A 13,920-nucleotide genomic window follows, 5' to 3' on the forward strand; every position below is an offset into this window, starting at 1 on the left:
AGTTATATGTATGCATGCATGCTTGCATGTATGAATGCAAAGAAATGTTAGTTCAAAAGAATTCAGTAATTTGCAGGACTACTAAGCTGGAGTCGTGGAATTGGCCTCTCCCAAAGACTTTGATGGACCAGATAATGTACAACCTAATGAGAGTATGCTTAATTATGGGTTTGATAGGTGATGGTAACACTACCCCCACCTCCCATCCATTCTCATCTGCCCCTTGCATTGACTTGTACACTTTATCAATTTCCCATCTCAATGTTTATCGGTTTCAATTTGCGACCCACTTTTTCTATACAAATCAATGTTGGTTTAGGTATTACGAGTAGATGTTATGATACTCGCGTGAATTTATCAATATATATGAGATTCTGTGGACAAATTTGTGAAGCCGTCAAGCTTTGAATTACAACCGGTTTAAATGTGGTATCAAATATATTTTTCTTTAAGAAGTAACTAAAATCAGAGTTGAATCAGATCGGATCCTTAAAATGAAGATAAACTCTTCTATCCTTGTTTTTTCTATTCAAATATTTGAAACTCTCATCAAAGTCTTTACCACTTAACCTAACAAGCATTGGTATCAAAGGCATAATAATCTCTTGTTGGAGTGAGAGAGAATGCCATGATTTTAAAAAGTCATGAATTATATGTTCGTAATGCAAAGTGGCTAATCCCACATTGGTTGAGAAAAAACTTCTAAGGGGGTTTAAATATAGCATTGCCTCTTAATTTTTTGTTGGAGTGAGAGATGATGTCATGATTTTAAAAAGTTATGAATCACAGCTCTCTTTTTTTCCTTGGATAATAATAAAATAAACAAAACCCCCTTTTCTTAATTAATTTTTGTGGGTAAATTGATTTTAGATTGATTCTGTATAAATAAATTTCAAATTAAAAGTTTTTTTATTTCTAAAATTCTAATAAGTATTATATATTAGTTAGATATTATAATTCATTTTATTGAGAAAAATCCGAGATGAAGTAAAAACGAAAAAGTATTACTTGTTTTGGATTTGTATAGTATTATATTATATATAGTATAAATATATATTTATACTAGTACTATATCGAAATTAAATTGAAATAAGTGGAATGTAAATAAAATAGGATTAATTCCAATTAATAAATTTTAAAACACAACAAATAAACGAAACTAGACAATTCAACAGCAGGTCATTTTCCTCATTTTATACAACAAGCAAATAATAATCTCTTAAATGAAACAATAAGATAGTTTTTTTTAAATGAAATAAAATTAGTAGAGACTGAAAGCATACAGATATGGGCAACAACAACAATCTCTTGAAAGGTTTATTTGACAAGAGAGTTTAGGTTTCACACTTTAAACTTACTCTCCTTCCCTAAATAACAGTAATAATGAGATGGGGTAGGGTGAGGTAGGGTAGGGTGGTGTACATTTTACCTCTCTAGTCTCATGGACTTGCTTTTGGTCAACAGTTTGAAACTAAGAACCATTCTATGTTTGCTGTTCATGGGTTTTGAATTTGACCCTCTAAGCTACATTTCCATATTTTCTTCTTTTCAGATCTTTGTATTCTTTTTGTGATGCCAAAACTATATTATCACTGTTCAAACATGTAACCTAAACCAACCCCAATGGCAGTCATAAATGGGCAGCCATCAACTTTGATTTCCAAAAAAATTTGACAACATTGTATATAAATCTCTTCAAGAGAAGGGATTGTATAAATCATTCATATTCCTTTTTAACAAGAAAATGACAAATCAAAATTTTTCTCCTGAGTTTTAGCATTTTCAGTTGGATTTAATTTTTTTTTTGAAAAAAGAAAAAGAAAATCAGGAGGAAAAACCTGATTTATCATTCTCCAATTAAAAAGGGATATATATGAGGTGAAATCATAGTTTCATACAATCATTTCTCATTTTTTCAAATATTATAAAATGGTCTAATAATAAAAAGTATAATGATAAATTTAGTCTTTACCATTTACATTTTTTTATTTAATTTTTTTAGTTAAATCTAGTCACGAACATTTCAAAAAGAATTGAATTGTATTTTAATAGAAATGTGTATACTTCATACTAACATAACATTATTTGTCTTATATGTTATATCAGCAAATCGTTTAAATTTTTAAAAATAGATCCAAAAAAATCAACAATAAGTACACACGAATTTTCATATAGACTGCTATATATTAAAATTTTAACATTTTGATTAGTTTATCTGTTAAAAAATAATAATTTAACTATTTTTAATAGATTGATGGTCAAATTCTACCACATTTAAAAAACTAAAAGTTAAATTTAACCTAAAAAAGAAGCATACACACCAAATAGATCAACCATGTAAACATTAACATTATAACTTTAAAAAAATTATAATCCAATCCCATGTCTTAAAAATTAATATAAGAAGGGAAGACAGGTGATTAGATGAGGTGAGTGGGTTTTGTCGGCAAAACATAGCATAGCATGTGGGCTTAAAGACAAAGCCATGTAAAAGGGGTACAACCTTCGCTACGCTACTTTTCTATTTGCTCTCTTCCTTTGCTTCCTCTCAACCTTTCTTTCCAAACCCTAAAATCAAACCAATGATGAGGAAACTACTGTTTATTTTTATTACATACGTGAAGTTAAAAGATTTCAATGTCATCATGTATTTGTTGTAGTAATCCAAGTTAAAAACAGCGGCTAACATTAGGCAGAGATATTTTTTAGGGGTATCGAACTTAAATTTTTATTTTTTACGTTAATAAAATTATAATTTTATCATTTTTAAGGGGAGTCAAAGTATAATTTTATTTTTATTAATTTAAAGTTTTAAAAATTTAAAAAGTCTAAATAGAAACTTTTTCATTTTAGGGGGTCGAGGCCCCTGCCAGCTCCCTGACTACAACCCTGTCTATAATTCTATTCTATGTATATATATGATACTTACATTTATACATACACAAATGGATTTAAAAAATAAAATTTTCAATATTTATTCTACAATGAAAAGAATTGATCGAATTAAGGTCACGAATTAATTAGACAACAACTCAATTGATAAATTGTCTAGAAAATATATTTTTTAACGAAGTAAATTATATTTTTATAATTTTTTAAATTTTTATATAAAATTAATAAAGATGCATACATTATAAAACTTGAACTCGAGACACCGAATAATTTTTAGAATTTAATTCTATCATTTCTAAAGAATGAAAAATGATAAACCTTTAAAAATTATTTCTAATGAAATTTTTAAACAACATAAACCTTGATTGCTTGATTGTTTGCAAAAAAAAAGGAATGATTAAGAAAATGGAAATGGAAATTGTTGCATAAATATGGAAATGATATGTGAAATTGAAGTTTCTTTTAGCAAACACAAAGTAGGTGAAGGAGAGCTTTTAGTGGTGGGGCATTGTTTAGATACTTGATAATAACAAGGCATTCAAGCCACTATTTATCATAATTTAATTTATTGTACAGTTGGCCATTTTTATTAACCCCATGTGTGTAATTAAATCAAATACCACCCAAACTATAGGTCACATATAAAGTAATAAATTTTTCATAAATTTAATCTATGTTTTGAATGTAACAACTTTTTGGCATACCTTCATCAACCATTACTTTTTATTTGTGAAAAATCTCAAAATTACACGTTAAATTAATATATCAATTTTAATTTGGTGTAGTTATGCATATGAAATTTTTAATCGTGGTTCAAATGTATACATAAAATTTTAATTTTGATTCAACCATACATATTTAAAGAAATAAATACATTATTTTTTTATACTTGATAAATATAATAATTTTTATGTAATATATAAACATAAAATGATGTTATGTCCAGGGGCGAAGCTAAATTTTTTTTTCGAGGGGGCCGAAATTAAATCTTAATTTTTAATAGCCTATATCTCTATAACATAAAAGTGCAATTTTACCTTTACTAATTAAAAATTTTAAAATTTCTAAGTGGCCTAAATGAATAGCTGTCCATTTTAGGGCTGGGGCCCTTGCGAGCCCCCTAGATATGCCACTGGTTATGCTAATAATTTGTGAGAATTGAATCAAATCAAAATTTCATGTGTAAAATTATACAAAATCAAAGTTTATGTATAAAATTACACATTAGACTAAGTTCATATATAACTTTAGGATTTATCCCTTTTATTTAGATAAGCTTTGAGACTTTAAATTTGTTTGGTTTATTCCCATAGTAATATTTGGATACAATTTATGCTATTGTTTAAACTCTTGATTAAATTGGTGTCATAAGTCAATCGAGTATCCATTAAGTTACAAAAATTACGAAAATGTCCTTCCATATTTAAAATAAATTATATTATTCGAAAGTGCTTTGACTTTTTTTATTTAAAAAATAATAGAAATTTGCATATTGAGATTTGAATCCATACCATTTTAAACATTCAATTCAATTTTCATACTTTTACAATAATCTTAATTTCAACAACAAAATATGAATAAATGCATTAGACCATTCTAAATTAACAAATAATCATGAAAGTTTAACCATATGAACTTACCTGGGTTGGATTGTAAAATTGGTAATAGTTTAGAGACTACTCGGCTAATTTCCCTTTTTCTCGCTGATCGATGAGCTCTTGATCTAGAATGTAAAAATTTTCATTCATTAGCATATATTTCAATTTCAATCCACTTCACAATTTATACCCTTCAAATTTCGAAATTACACAATTACCCAAACTTTTAAAGTTTTGCAATTTAGTCCCTCACCAATTAACTCATCAAATAAGCTAAATTTTATTAATTAACACTTTATTTAGATATTATAAGCTATTACACAACCTTTAATAAATAGATTTAATACCAAACCCTAAGATTTAATATTTTTCACAATTTGGTCCTCAAATCAATTTCTATTGAAATTACTTGATAAAATCATCATATAACAAAATTAAAACTTCAAATCCATGTTAATTCATCATAAACACTCAGCACTCATCAATGGTAACTTTCAAAATTACCCATAGAATCAAAAACTAATTCATTAGATAGTTGGACCTAATTGTAAAAGTCTTAAAAACACAAAATTACAAGAAAAGAGCAAGAATTGAACTCATATGATGCAAAAATATGAAAACCCAGCTTAGAGGACCTTCAATGGCGTTTTTGGACTAAAAATTAGAAGAAACAATGTCTAGAATTCAATTTAGTCACTTGTTTTATTTTTAATTTTAACCAAATTACCATTTTGCCCTTAGTTCACACTATTTTTTTTTATTTCTTCTACCCTTGTGCCGTTTCAGCCATCTTCTTTGGGCTAATTTGCCTTTTAAGTCCTCTCTCATTTAACACTTGAACCATTTAATCATTTTAGTGAGTCTTGCACTTTTTTCAATTTAGTTCTTTTTAATTAATTAACCATCGAAACGTGATAATTTTCTAATGAAACTTTAATACTAACTTAATTTTCTAATAAAAATATTTACGACTCGGTTTATAAAATCGAGGTCTCGATACCTCGTTTTCGAAACCACTTTGCCTAATAAATCATTCTAAACACAAATCACTATATCAAAAGTCTTCCTAAAATCACATTTAACTCATAATTACTAAATAATAAAATTTTTGAACTCACTCGTCGGATTTAGTGATCTCGAATCACTGTTTTCGACACCACTAAAAATTAGGTTGTTACAACTTAGTTAGAAAAATTACAAAAATATCCATCCATGTTTAAAATAAATTATACTATTTAATGGTACTTTAATTTTTTTATTTAAAAAATAAAAAAATATTTGAACACATGCCGTTTACTTTGATAATTTTTTTTTTTACATTTCCACTCAACCAAACTTTATTCTAATATGTTTTATACATTTTAATTTTAGCATTCATTTTTTTGTTCCTCCATTGATTGTATAAACTGATAATGTTGTTGATAGAGTTGGCGTCATAAGTTAACTCGACACTAACTCAAGATTGATGACAATACTATCTTAAACAATTAAAGTGCATTTAATATTCTTAATATGGTGTGTTTACGTGTTTAACTCGTTTTACTCATGATTTTAATTTATTTTTTTCATTTCAATATCGTACATATTTAATGTGTTATTATTAATTAGTTTCAAATAATATACTTCATTATTTATTGTTTGTTATTTTTAAACACACCTCTGTTTAGAATTAAAGCTACAACTGTTTTAGAGAGTTTTGGCTTAGCATGAGAAAAAAGATTAAGACAGATTGAGTTGGAATGCAACAATGCTCTTTTAGTGGAATCTTTGGTCGCAGGTGGAGCTGTTAACAGTTCAATGGGAGCTATGTTTATTACATTGTCTCTTAAGTAGGAATTAGAAGGTACATGTTCATCATGTTTCAAGGGCGCATAATGAAATTGAAGATCGTATGGCTTAGTGTGCGAATTTTGGTTTTATAAGTTTTTGTGTGTTCGATGAACCACCATTACATATTCAAGAGTTGTTGTTAGCTGATTGTAATAGACCTTCACGGGCTTAATTGTTGTTTTGATGTAATCGTTAAAAAAACACATTAAATTAATGGTATTATAAACATATTAATTGATTTTCAATGCATAAAGGTAAGAGAAAATAAGAGAGATATTTATCATCGTACCTAACTTTTATAGTTATAAATTGTTTTATTTTAACCATAAATAAAATACATAAAAATTCCACGATCAAATATCAAAGCGAACTATTAACATAAAAAATCCTAATAATTACTCTTTATAGCAATTTCCATTTGAAAAAAACCTCTTGATTGAGCAAACATTTATTTTAGTGATCGCTTAATATCATTAATTTTGGGTAAGTAAATATTATTCTTTGACAATAAATAAGGTGTAAAGCTGAAAAGAAAAAGGTGAATAAAGTGGATTATCAGTAATTATAGAACAATAATGTCATACTTGTAATTAATCACCACTTTAATCTTTGTTAACTTTTTCTCCCAGAGAAGTTGATGGTAAAACTGGGAGGCTTCATATGACATTCACTCTGTTAAAATCTCATTTCCATTTGTAACATATTTTAATATTAATCAAGAAAAATGTATGGTGACATAAATTGAAGTGATACATAATAGATTAAAATTTCGATATTATTTATTTTTTCGTAAGCATACAATTTTGTGAGTGCAAAACCAAAAGCACCCTAACATTTGTCATTGTTTGTTTGGTTTCTCCATAAATTTAGTGTTTTTACAGATCCCAATGCATTGAATTTCTATGGAAAGTGGAAAAGAAAAAAAAAGCAGAAAATCTGTAACTCTGTCTCATGTCAACGTAAAAAAAATAAAAAAAGTGTAAAACAGGCTAAAAGGAAAAAAAAAGTTCGAAAAAAGATAACTTTTTTACTGCCAACCTCAGTGTTTTGAAGAGCAAAGAAAAAGAGTCAACCAACCTGTTTTTGGTGGTAAGTATATGTAAGGCTTCGAAGAGTCCACATAATGGTTTCATTATCTTCACCTGTTCCTTTTTTTTTCCCCTTTTGAAAAAGGCTTGGGGTTTTCATTTTCCCTTTCATATGGTAGTTTTGATTTTGTTGTTTGGGGAGATGACTTTCATGTCTTTTTGAAAAGCTTTATTTTAGTAGCAGTGTAAAAGTCAAGCATGCAGAGAAACGAGAAGATAAACAATACTAACATAACACTCTCAGCCATAAACTAGGGTTCCCAGTTACTATCTTTCAAACGCTCAGTCCATTGATTTTCAAGGCCTTGCCTTCTATTTCTCTTTTTCAGACATAAAACAAAAAACCCAGAAAGGTTTTCCTTTTTTTCTTAAAGCGAAAGAGAGAGAGGGATAGAGAACGAAGAGCTAAGCTGTAACAAGCAGAAAGGGTTTTGCTTGAGCCTTCTTTCTCTTTCTTTCTCTCCATTAAAATCACTTGTTTATAGAGAGGGACTGTGTGACATTTAGAGTTTCTTTGTTTATCCTTTTTGTTTCCTCTATTTCTCTTCCGTAGGTTTTCTTCTTCTTCTTTTTTTATGGATATGTTGGTTAGCAAATCTGGGTTCCATTCCATGAGAGTGTGAAATGAATCAAATCAGCCAAATGGGAGTGTAGTTAGAAAGAGTGCTTGTAAATTTTTTTTAGAGGAAAAAAAGAGAGAAATAAAAGTTGTACGCTTGATAGGTATAGAACAATAAAGAACAGGGAGAAAAAAAGGGTATTATTTGATGAGTTTTGGGGGATTTTTGGATAACAGCACTGGTGGAGGCTTTGGGGGTGCAAGAATGGTTGCAGACATCCCTTATAGCAATAACATGGCCACCGGTGCTACTGCTATTGCCCAGCCTCGGCTTATGTCTCCTTCTCTTCCTAAGAACATATTTAACTCTCCAGGGCTCTCCCTTGCTCTCGTAATGATGACAGCAATGCTGTATTTATTGATTAATGAAAAGCTTTCTTCCTTTGTTTTTTCTTTTTTCTTGTTGTTGTTGCCTTTTTTGGTCGGGACTGATCTGGGTTGTGTGATGTTTTCCGCAGCAACCGAATATAGATAATCAAGGAGATCATGGGAGCAGGATAATGCGTGAGAGTTTGGAGGGAAGTGTGGGGAGAAGAAGTAGAGAAGAAGAACATGAGAGCAGATCTGGGAGTGATAACATGGATGGAGCTTCGGGAGATGATCAAGACGCCGCCGACAAGCCTCCCAGGAAGAAGAGATACCACCGACACACTCCTCAGCAAATCCAAGAGCTTGAAGCGTATGATTTCATGTTTCAAAGCAAGCTTCTCTTTATTTTTTTGGAACCATCACTTTAACAAATTATTTTTGCCGTTCTTGGTTTTGGTTTTAGTCTCTTTAAGGAGTGCCCTCATCCCGATGAGAAGCAGAGATTGGAGCTTAGCAAAAGGCTTTGCTTAGAAACCAGACAGGTTAAGTTTTGGTTCCAAAACCGCCGTACCCAAATGAAGGTCCGTTTTAAAGCATCTCCTTCTTCTATTGTTCCTTTGGGGGGGCTTTGTTTGTTATGCAAAGTTAAAAATATTATCTTTCTTTTCCAGACCCAATTGGAACGTCATGAGAACTCTTTGCTCAGGCAAGAGAATGATAAGCTTCGAGCTGAAAACATGTCTATAAGGGACGCTATGAGGAACCCCATTTGTACTAATTGCGGGGGTCCGGCGATTATCGGTGATATATCCCTTGAAGAACAACACCTTAGGATCGAGAACGCTCGTTTGAAAGATGAGCTAGATCGAGTTTGTGCACTGGCAGGCAAGTTTCTGGGGCGTCCCATTTCAACACTAGCCACTTCAATTGCACCTCCATTGCCCAACTCAAGTTTGGAGCTTGGAGTTGGTAGCAACGGTTTCGGAGCTTTAAGCACCGTGGCTACAACATTGCCTTTGGGGCCTGACTTTGGAGGTGGGATGTCAAATGCTTTGATTCCTGCTAGCAGACCAACAACTGCAGTGACTGGACTCGACAGATCGGTGGAAAGATCCATGTTTTTGGAACTTGCTTTGGCAGCAATGGATGAATTGGTTAAGATGGCACAAACTGATGAACCGCTTTGGATTAGGAGCTTGGAAGGTGGGAGAGAAATACTAAACCAAGATGAGTACTTGAGGACTTTCACTCCTTGCATTGGCATGAAATCCAACGGCTTTGTCACTGAGGCTTCTCGAGAGTCTGGGATGGTGATTATCAACAGTTTGGCCCTTGTTGAAACCTTGATGGACTCGGTGAGCCAACTGTATCTGTTTCACTTGAATTTTCTTAATAGGACTAATTTGTAGGTTTGGATTTACTTTTTCCCTCTTTTAACCAATTTTTTTTTGTTATATGGCATATGGTTGAGAAATTTCGGTCATTTCATTTTCTTCTCAGTTTTCTAGACGTTTGTGCCATGGGAACTACTAACTTTCAACTTCCTTTTTCCCCCCACCCCCCCTTTTTTTTTTTGATAGAATCGTTGGTCGGAGATGTTTCCATGTATGATTGCCAGAACATCAACGACTGATGTGATATCTAGTGGTGTGGGAGGAACCAGGAACGGTGCACTTCAACTGGTAAGTTAATTAATTTCAAGCCATAATTAATGCAAATGTCTATGTCATCACTCCTCAAATATAAACAACTTTTTGCTCAAACAGATGCATGCTGAGCTCCAAGTCCTTTCTCCTTTGGTTCCAGTTCGCGAGGTTAATTTCCTAAGGTTCTGCAAGCAACACGCAGAAGGGGTTTGGGCTGTGGTCGATGTGTCCATTGAGACCATCCGAGAAACTTCGGGTGCACCCTCATTTGTGAACTGCAGGAGGCTTCCTTCTGGCTGTGTTGTGCAAGATATGCCCAATGGCTACTCCAAGGTATACTAAATTACTAATATTATAATCTCTTTTTTCTGAAATTAAATAAAGTAGGAACTGGACTTTAGAAAAAAAAACATTTAATTTTTAAGAAAATACCAGGTCATGAAATCCACGGGAATTTGCATTCCCAAGCCCCAACTTTAGGGCTCATGCATCTAAAGAATCTTGTGCTTAATTTCTAGCGATTACTCAGTTTAACCCCACACTGTCAGTGCCTGGTTTTGCTTCAAACCAACTCATTAACTCCCCCTTACAGAAGAATCTGAACCTTCCTACACACTTATTTCATTGATTTTGATGCTTCTTCTGATGTTAAAAAAAAGTATTTGTTTAAAACTTCAAGTTTCAACGACTGGGTTTTTGCTTGAACACAATAAAATAAAGCAAATCGAGGTTAGCTTCCAATATTATATTAATGTAAATATATCAAAGGAAGCCTCCTTTACTCTTTTAATTTTGTGTACCTTTAACATTAATAAGCATCTCTTAAATGAATAAACTATTGATTTGATGTTTCTATTCCAATCTTTTGATTCTGCCTCGATTCTCCCATCTAGCCAGCTGCATTTAAGGCATGTAGCAGCGTATGACCTGGTTCCAGCCCCGCCTGATGTGCTTGTTTTCCTACTCTAACGAGGACCCTCTTGCCTTTTGTCAACATCCCATACACTAGCTATTTTGGTCGTATCCGAGGACCTCAGCCCTTTGATTTGAGTCCTCATCGCTACACATCTCGATGTCACACACACAACTTTGTTCCTTCAAAATCTTTAAAAAAGTTTATCATCTCCATTATTCAATTATTTTATTTTCTTCCATGTTTTCTAATGCCTCAATACAAGGGACAATGTCACAGTGAGAGAGATCCCATTTCTTTCATTGAGCCCAATCTTTGAGTCATTTCCAAGATTTGCCTCGTATTTTTCTATTGCGGAAATCAGTACTATTATTTTGTCAATAACGATAGCATACAAACGTCCACTATAGTAGTGGCATTTTTTTATTAAGATAATAATAACAATAACTCCTTTTTATAATGAGAAGGTTGAGGAATCATTATTATAGCAATGATTGTTAGTGTAATTAGTCAAAATTCTGCATGGAATTGCGACTGACGACATGTAATAAAAAAATTGCCCAGGTGACATGGGTGGAACATGCAGAATATGAGGAGAGCCAAGTTCACCAACTCTACCACCCATTGCTAAGATCGGGGATGGCCTTCGGTGCCCAACGCTGGGTGGCCACCCTACAGCGCCAATGCGAATGCCTTGCTATCCTTATGTCCTCCTCTGTTCCCACTAGGGATCATACAGGTAACCCATATATGTTTCCAAATATGGATTGACTTATTTATCCAATATATATATGGAAAGACTGATTTGTTGGTTGTAGGGATAACTGCAAGTGGGAGACGAAGCATGCTAAAGCTAGCCCAACGAATGACGGATAATTTCTGTGCTGGGGTGTGTGCCTCCACGGTTCATAAATGGAACAAGCTGAACGTAGGGAACGTGGATGAGGACGTTAGGGTAATGACCCGAAAGAGCGTTGACGACCCCGGTGAGCCACCGGGCATCGTGTTGAGCGCGGCTACTTCAGTTTGGTTGCCAGTGTCACCTCAAAGACTGTTTGATTTCCTGCGTGATGAACGGCTGAGAAGCGAGTGGGACATCTTGTCCAACGGTGGTCCCATGCAAGAGATGGCCCACATCGCCAAAGGCCAAGATCACGGCAACTGCGTCTCCCTCCTCCGTGCCAGCGTAAATATTCTCACGCCTTCCCCTTTCTTTCATTTTTATATTTAGTGCTAGTATTACAATTTTAAAAATTAAAAGTTAAAATCTGGCGAATTATTTAGTGACGAATATGACAACTGAAAAGACGACTCTCGAAATTTGGAAGTATCTATGAAGACAATTTAGAGAGAGTAATAAACGATTATTTAATTTTTCCCCTCTTTATCAACTTTTAAAAAGTCAAAGTTTTGGAGTGTTTTTTTTTTACTCTTTTCTGGTGCAGTTGTTGTAAACGTAGTGAGACTTGGTCCCAAAATACTACACAATTTTGTTTGAATTTGTGATTTTTTTTATTTGAGGGGGGCTGCAGGCCATGAACGCAAACCAGAGCAGCATGCTGATACTGCAGGAGACATGCATCGATGCGGCGGGATCGCTTGTGGTGTACGCGCCTGTTGACATCCCAGCCATGCACGTGGTTATGAACGGAGGTGATTCCGCTTACGTGGCTCTCTTACCCTCGGGTTTTGCTATCGTCCCCGATGGACCAGGCTCTCGTGGGCCTACCTCCAATGGGCAGGTTAACAGGAACGGCGGTGGTGGGGGCGGGGCTCAAAGAGTGGGTGGGTCCCTTCTCACGGTGGCTTTCCAAATACTGGTCAACAGTTTACCGACGGCCAAACTCACGGTGGAATCAGTGGAGACGGTGAATAATCTGATTTCATGCACCGTCCAGAAGATTAAAGCTGCCCTTCAATGTGAAAGCTGAGGGAAAAGGCTCACGTGATCCTGTGGCCAGTTTCTTTATTAGTTTATTTTTTTTGTTCTAATCCTTTTAAAAAAAAATTCAAAAGGAAGTGTGCTTTTACTGTTGTACTCTTTTGTGTGAGGAAGTCTTTGCGTGTAACTCAGTGGGTGTTGAGTCAAGAACGAACCGCGCTTGGAGACTCCTTGCATGGATCGTATATCAGGCCAAGTGCAAAATGTAAGGGTGGTGGTTCGGGTATTGACTCAGGTCGACCCTTGAGATGGCTCAACATGGAAAATAAAAAAAAAAGAAGTTAAAAAAAAATCCAAGAACAAGGATATCTTCAAACGACAACTTCTTAGTTATTATTGTATTAAAAACATCTTTTCCTACGAGTTCAAATTGTCAAGCTCAAGTGCTAGTTTAATGATGGTATTAATATGAATCTTCAGTTTATCCAAATAACCAAGTATTTCTGTTTCAAAACCTTATTACATGGTGAAGAATAAAAATATATGAAAGCTGCTTAATCTATTTTCAATGCAAAGGTCTTGTTATATGCAACTTATAAAGGAAATAACAAAAAGATAACTGCTAACTAACTAACTGAAAGTTAAATTAAAACTATATTACTAACAGCCCCCTTCAAGCTGGAGAGTGTATGGAAAACAAGTCCAGCTTGGACAATATAATCTGAAAAGGAATAGAAGTAAGAGCTTTAGTGAAGATATCAGCTAGTTGATCCTTGGAAGAACAAGGAAGCAGTTTAACAACACCGAATAGCACCTTTTCAAGAACAAGATGACAGTCAATTTCAATATGTTTAGTACGTTCATGAAATGTGGATTTGCAGCAATCTGAAGAGCGGAGATGTTGTCACAAAACAAGGCAGTAGGACCAGAAATAGGTAAGTGCAAATCACGCAAAAGAAATCGAAGCCATTGAATTTCACAAGCAGTAGAGGCAAGTGCATGATATTCTACCTCTGAGGAAGAACGAGACACAGTGGTTTGCTTTTTAGCCTTCCAACTAATAAGGGAATCACCATAAAACAGACAATAACCAGTCACAGAACGGTGTGTTAAAGGACAGCCAGCCCAGTCAGAGTCACTAAA

The 13,920-nt window shown here is 33.5% G+C and overlaps 1 protein-coding gene across 2 annotated transcripts; it reads left to right on the forward strand.

Annotated features, from left to right (window-relative positions):
• The first annotated feature begins 7,319 nt into the window (after positions 1 to 7,319).
• On the forward strand, positions 7,320 to 13,250 carry LOC107911955 (homeobox-leucine zipper protein ANTHOCYANINLESS 2). 2 transcript variants are annotated; one of them, XM_041105858.1, is made up of 9 exons: positions 7,320 to 7,409; positions 8,486 to 8,706; positions 8,800 to 8,917; positions 9,008 to 9,691; positions 9,917 to 10,018; positions 10,103 to 10,315; positions 11,460 to 11,634; positions 11,714 to 12,081; positions 12,428 to 13,250. In XM_041105858.1, exons 2-9 carry the CDS (start codon positions 8,528 to 8,530, stop codon positions 12,824 to 12,826), a joined length of 2,238 nt encoding a protein of 745 aa, XP_040961792.1. In that variant the 5' UTR covers positions 7,320 to 7,409; positions 8,486 to 8,527; the 3' UTR covers positions 12,827 to 13,250. The 2 variants fall into 2 exon arrangements, with proteins under 2 accessions (XP_040961792.1, XP_040961790.1); XM_041105856.1 differs by lacking the exon at positions 7,320 to 7,409 and adding an exon at positions 7,410 to 8,358.
• The last annotated feature ends 670 nt before the right edge of the window (positions 13,251 to 13,920 follow it).

This window comes from Gossypium hirsutum, chromosome D11 (assembly GCF_007990345.1).
Source record: "Gossypium hirsutum isolate 1008001.06 chromosome D11, Gossypium_hirsutum_v2.1, whole genome shotgun sequence".
Classification (NCBI taxonomy): domain Eukaryota; kingdom Viridiplantae; phylum Streptophyta; class Magnoliopsida; order Malvales; family Malvaceae; genus Gossypium; species Gossypium hirsutum.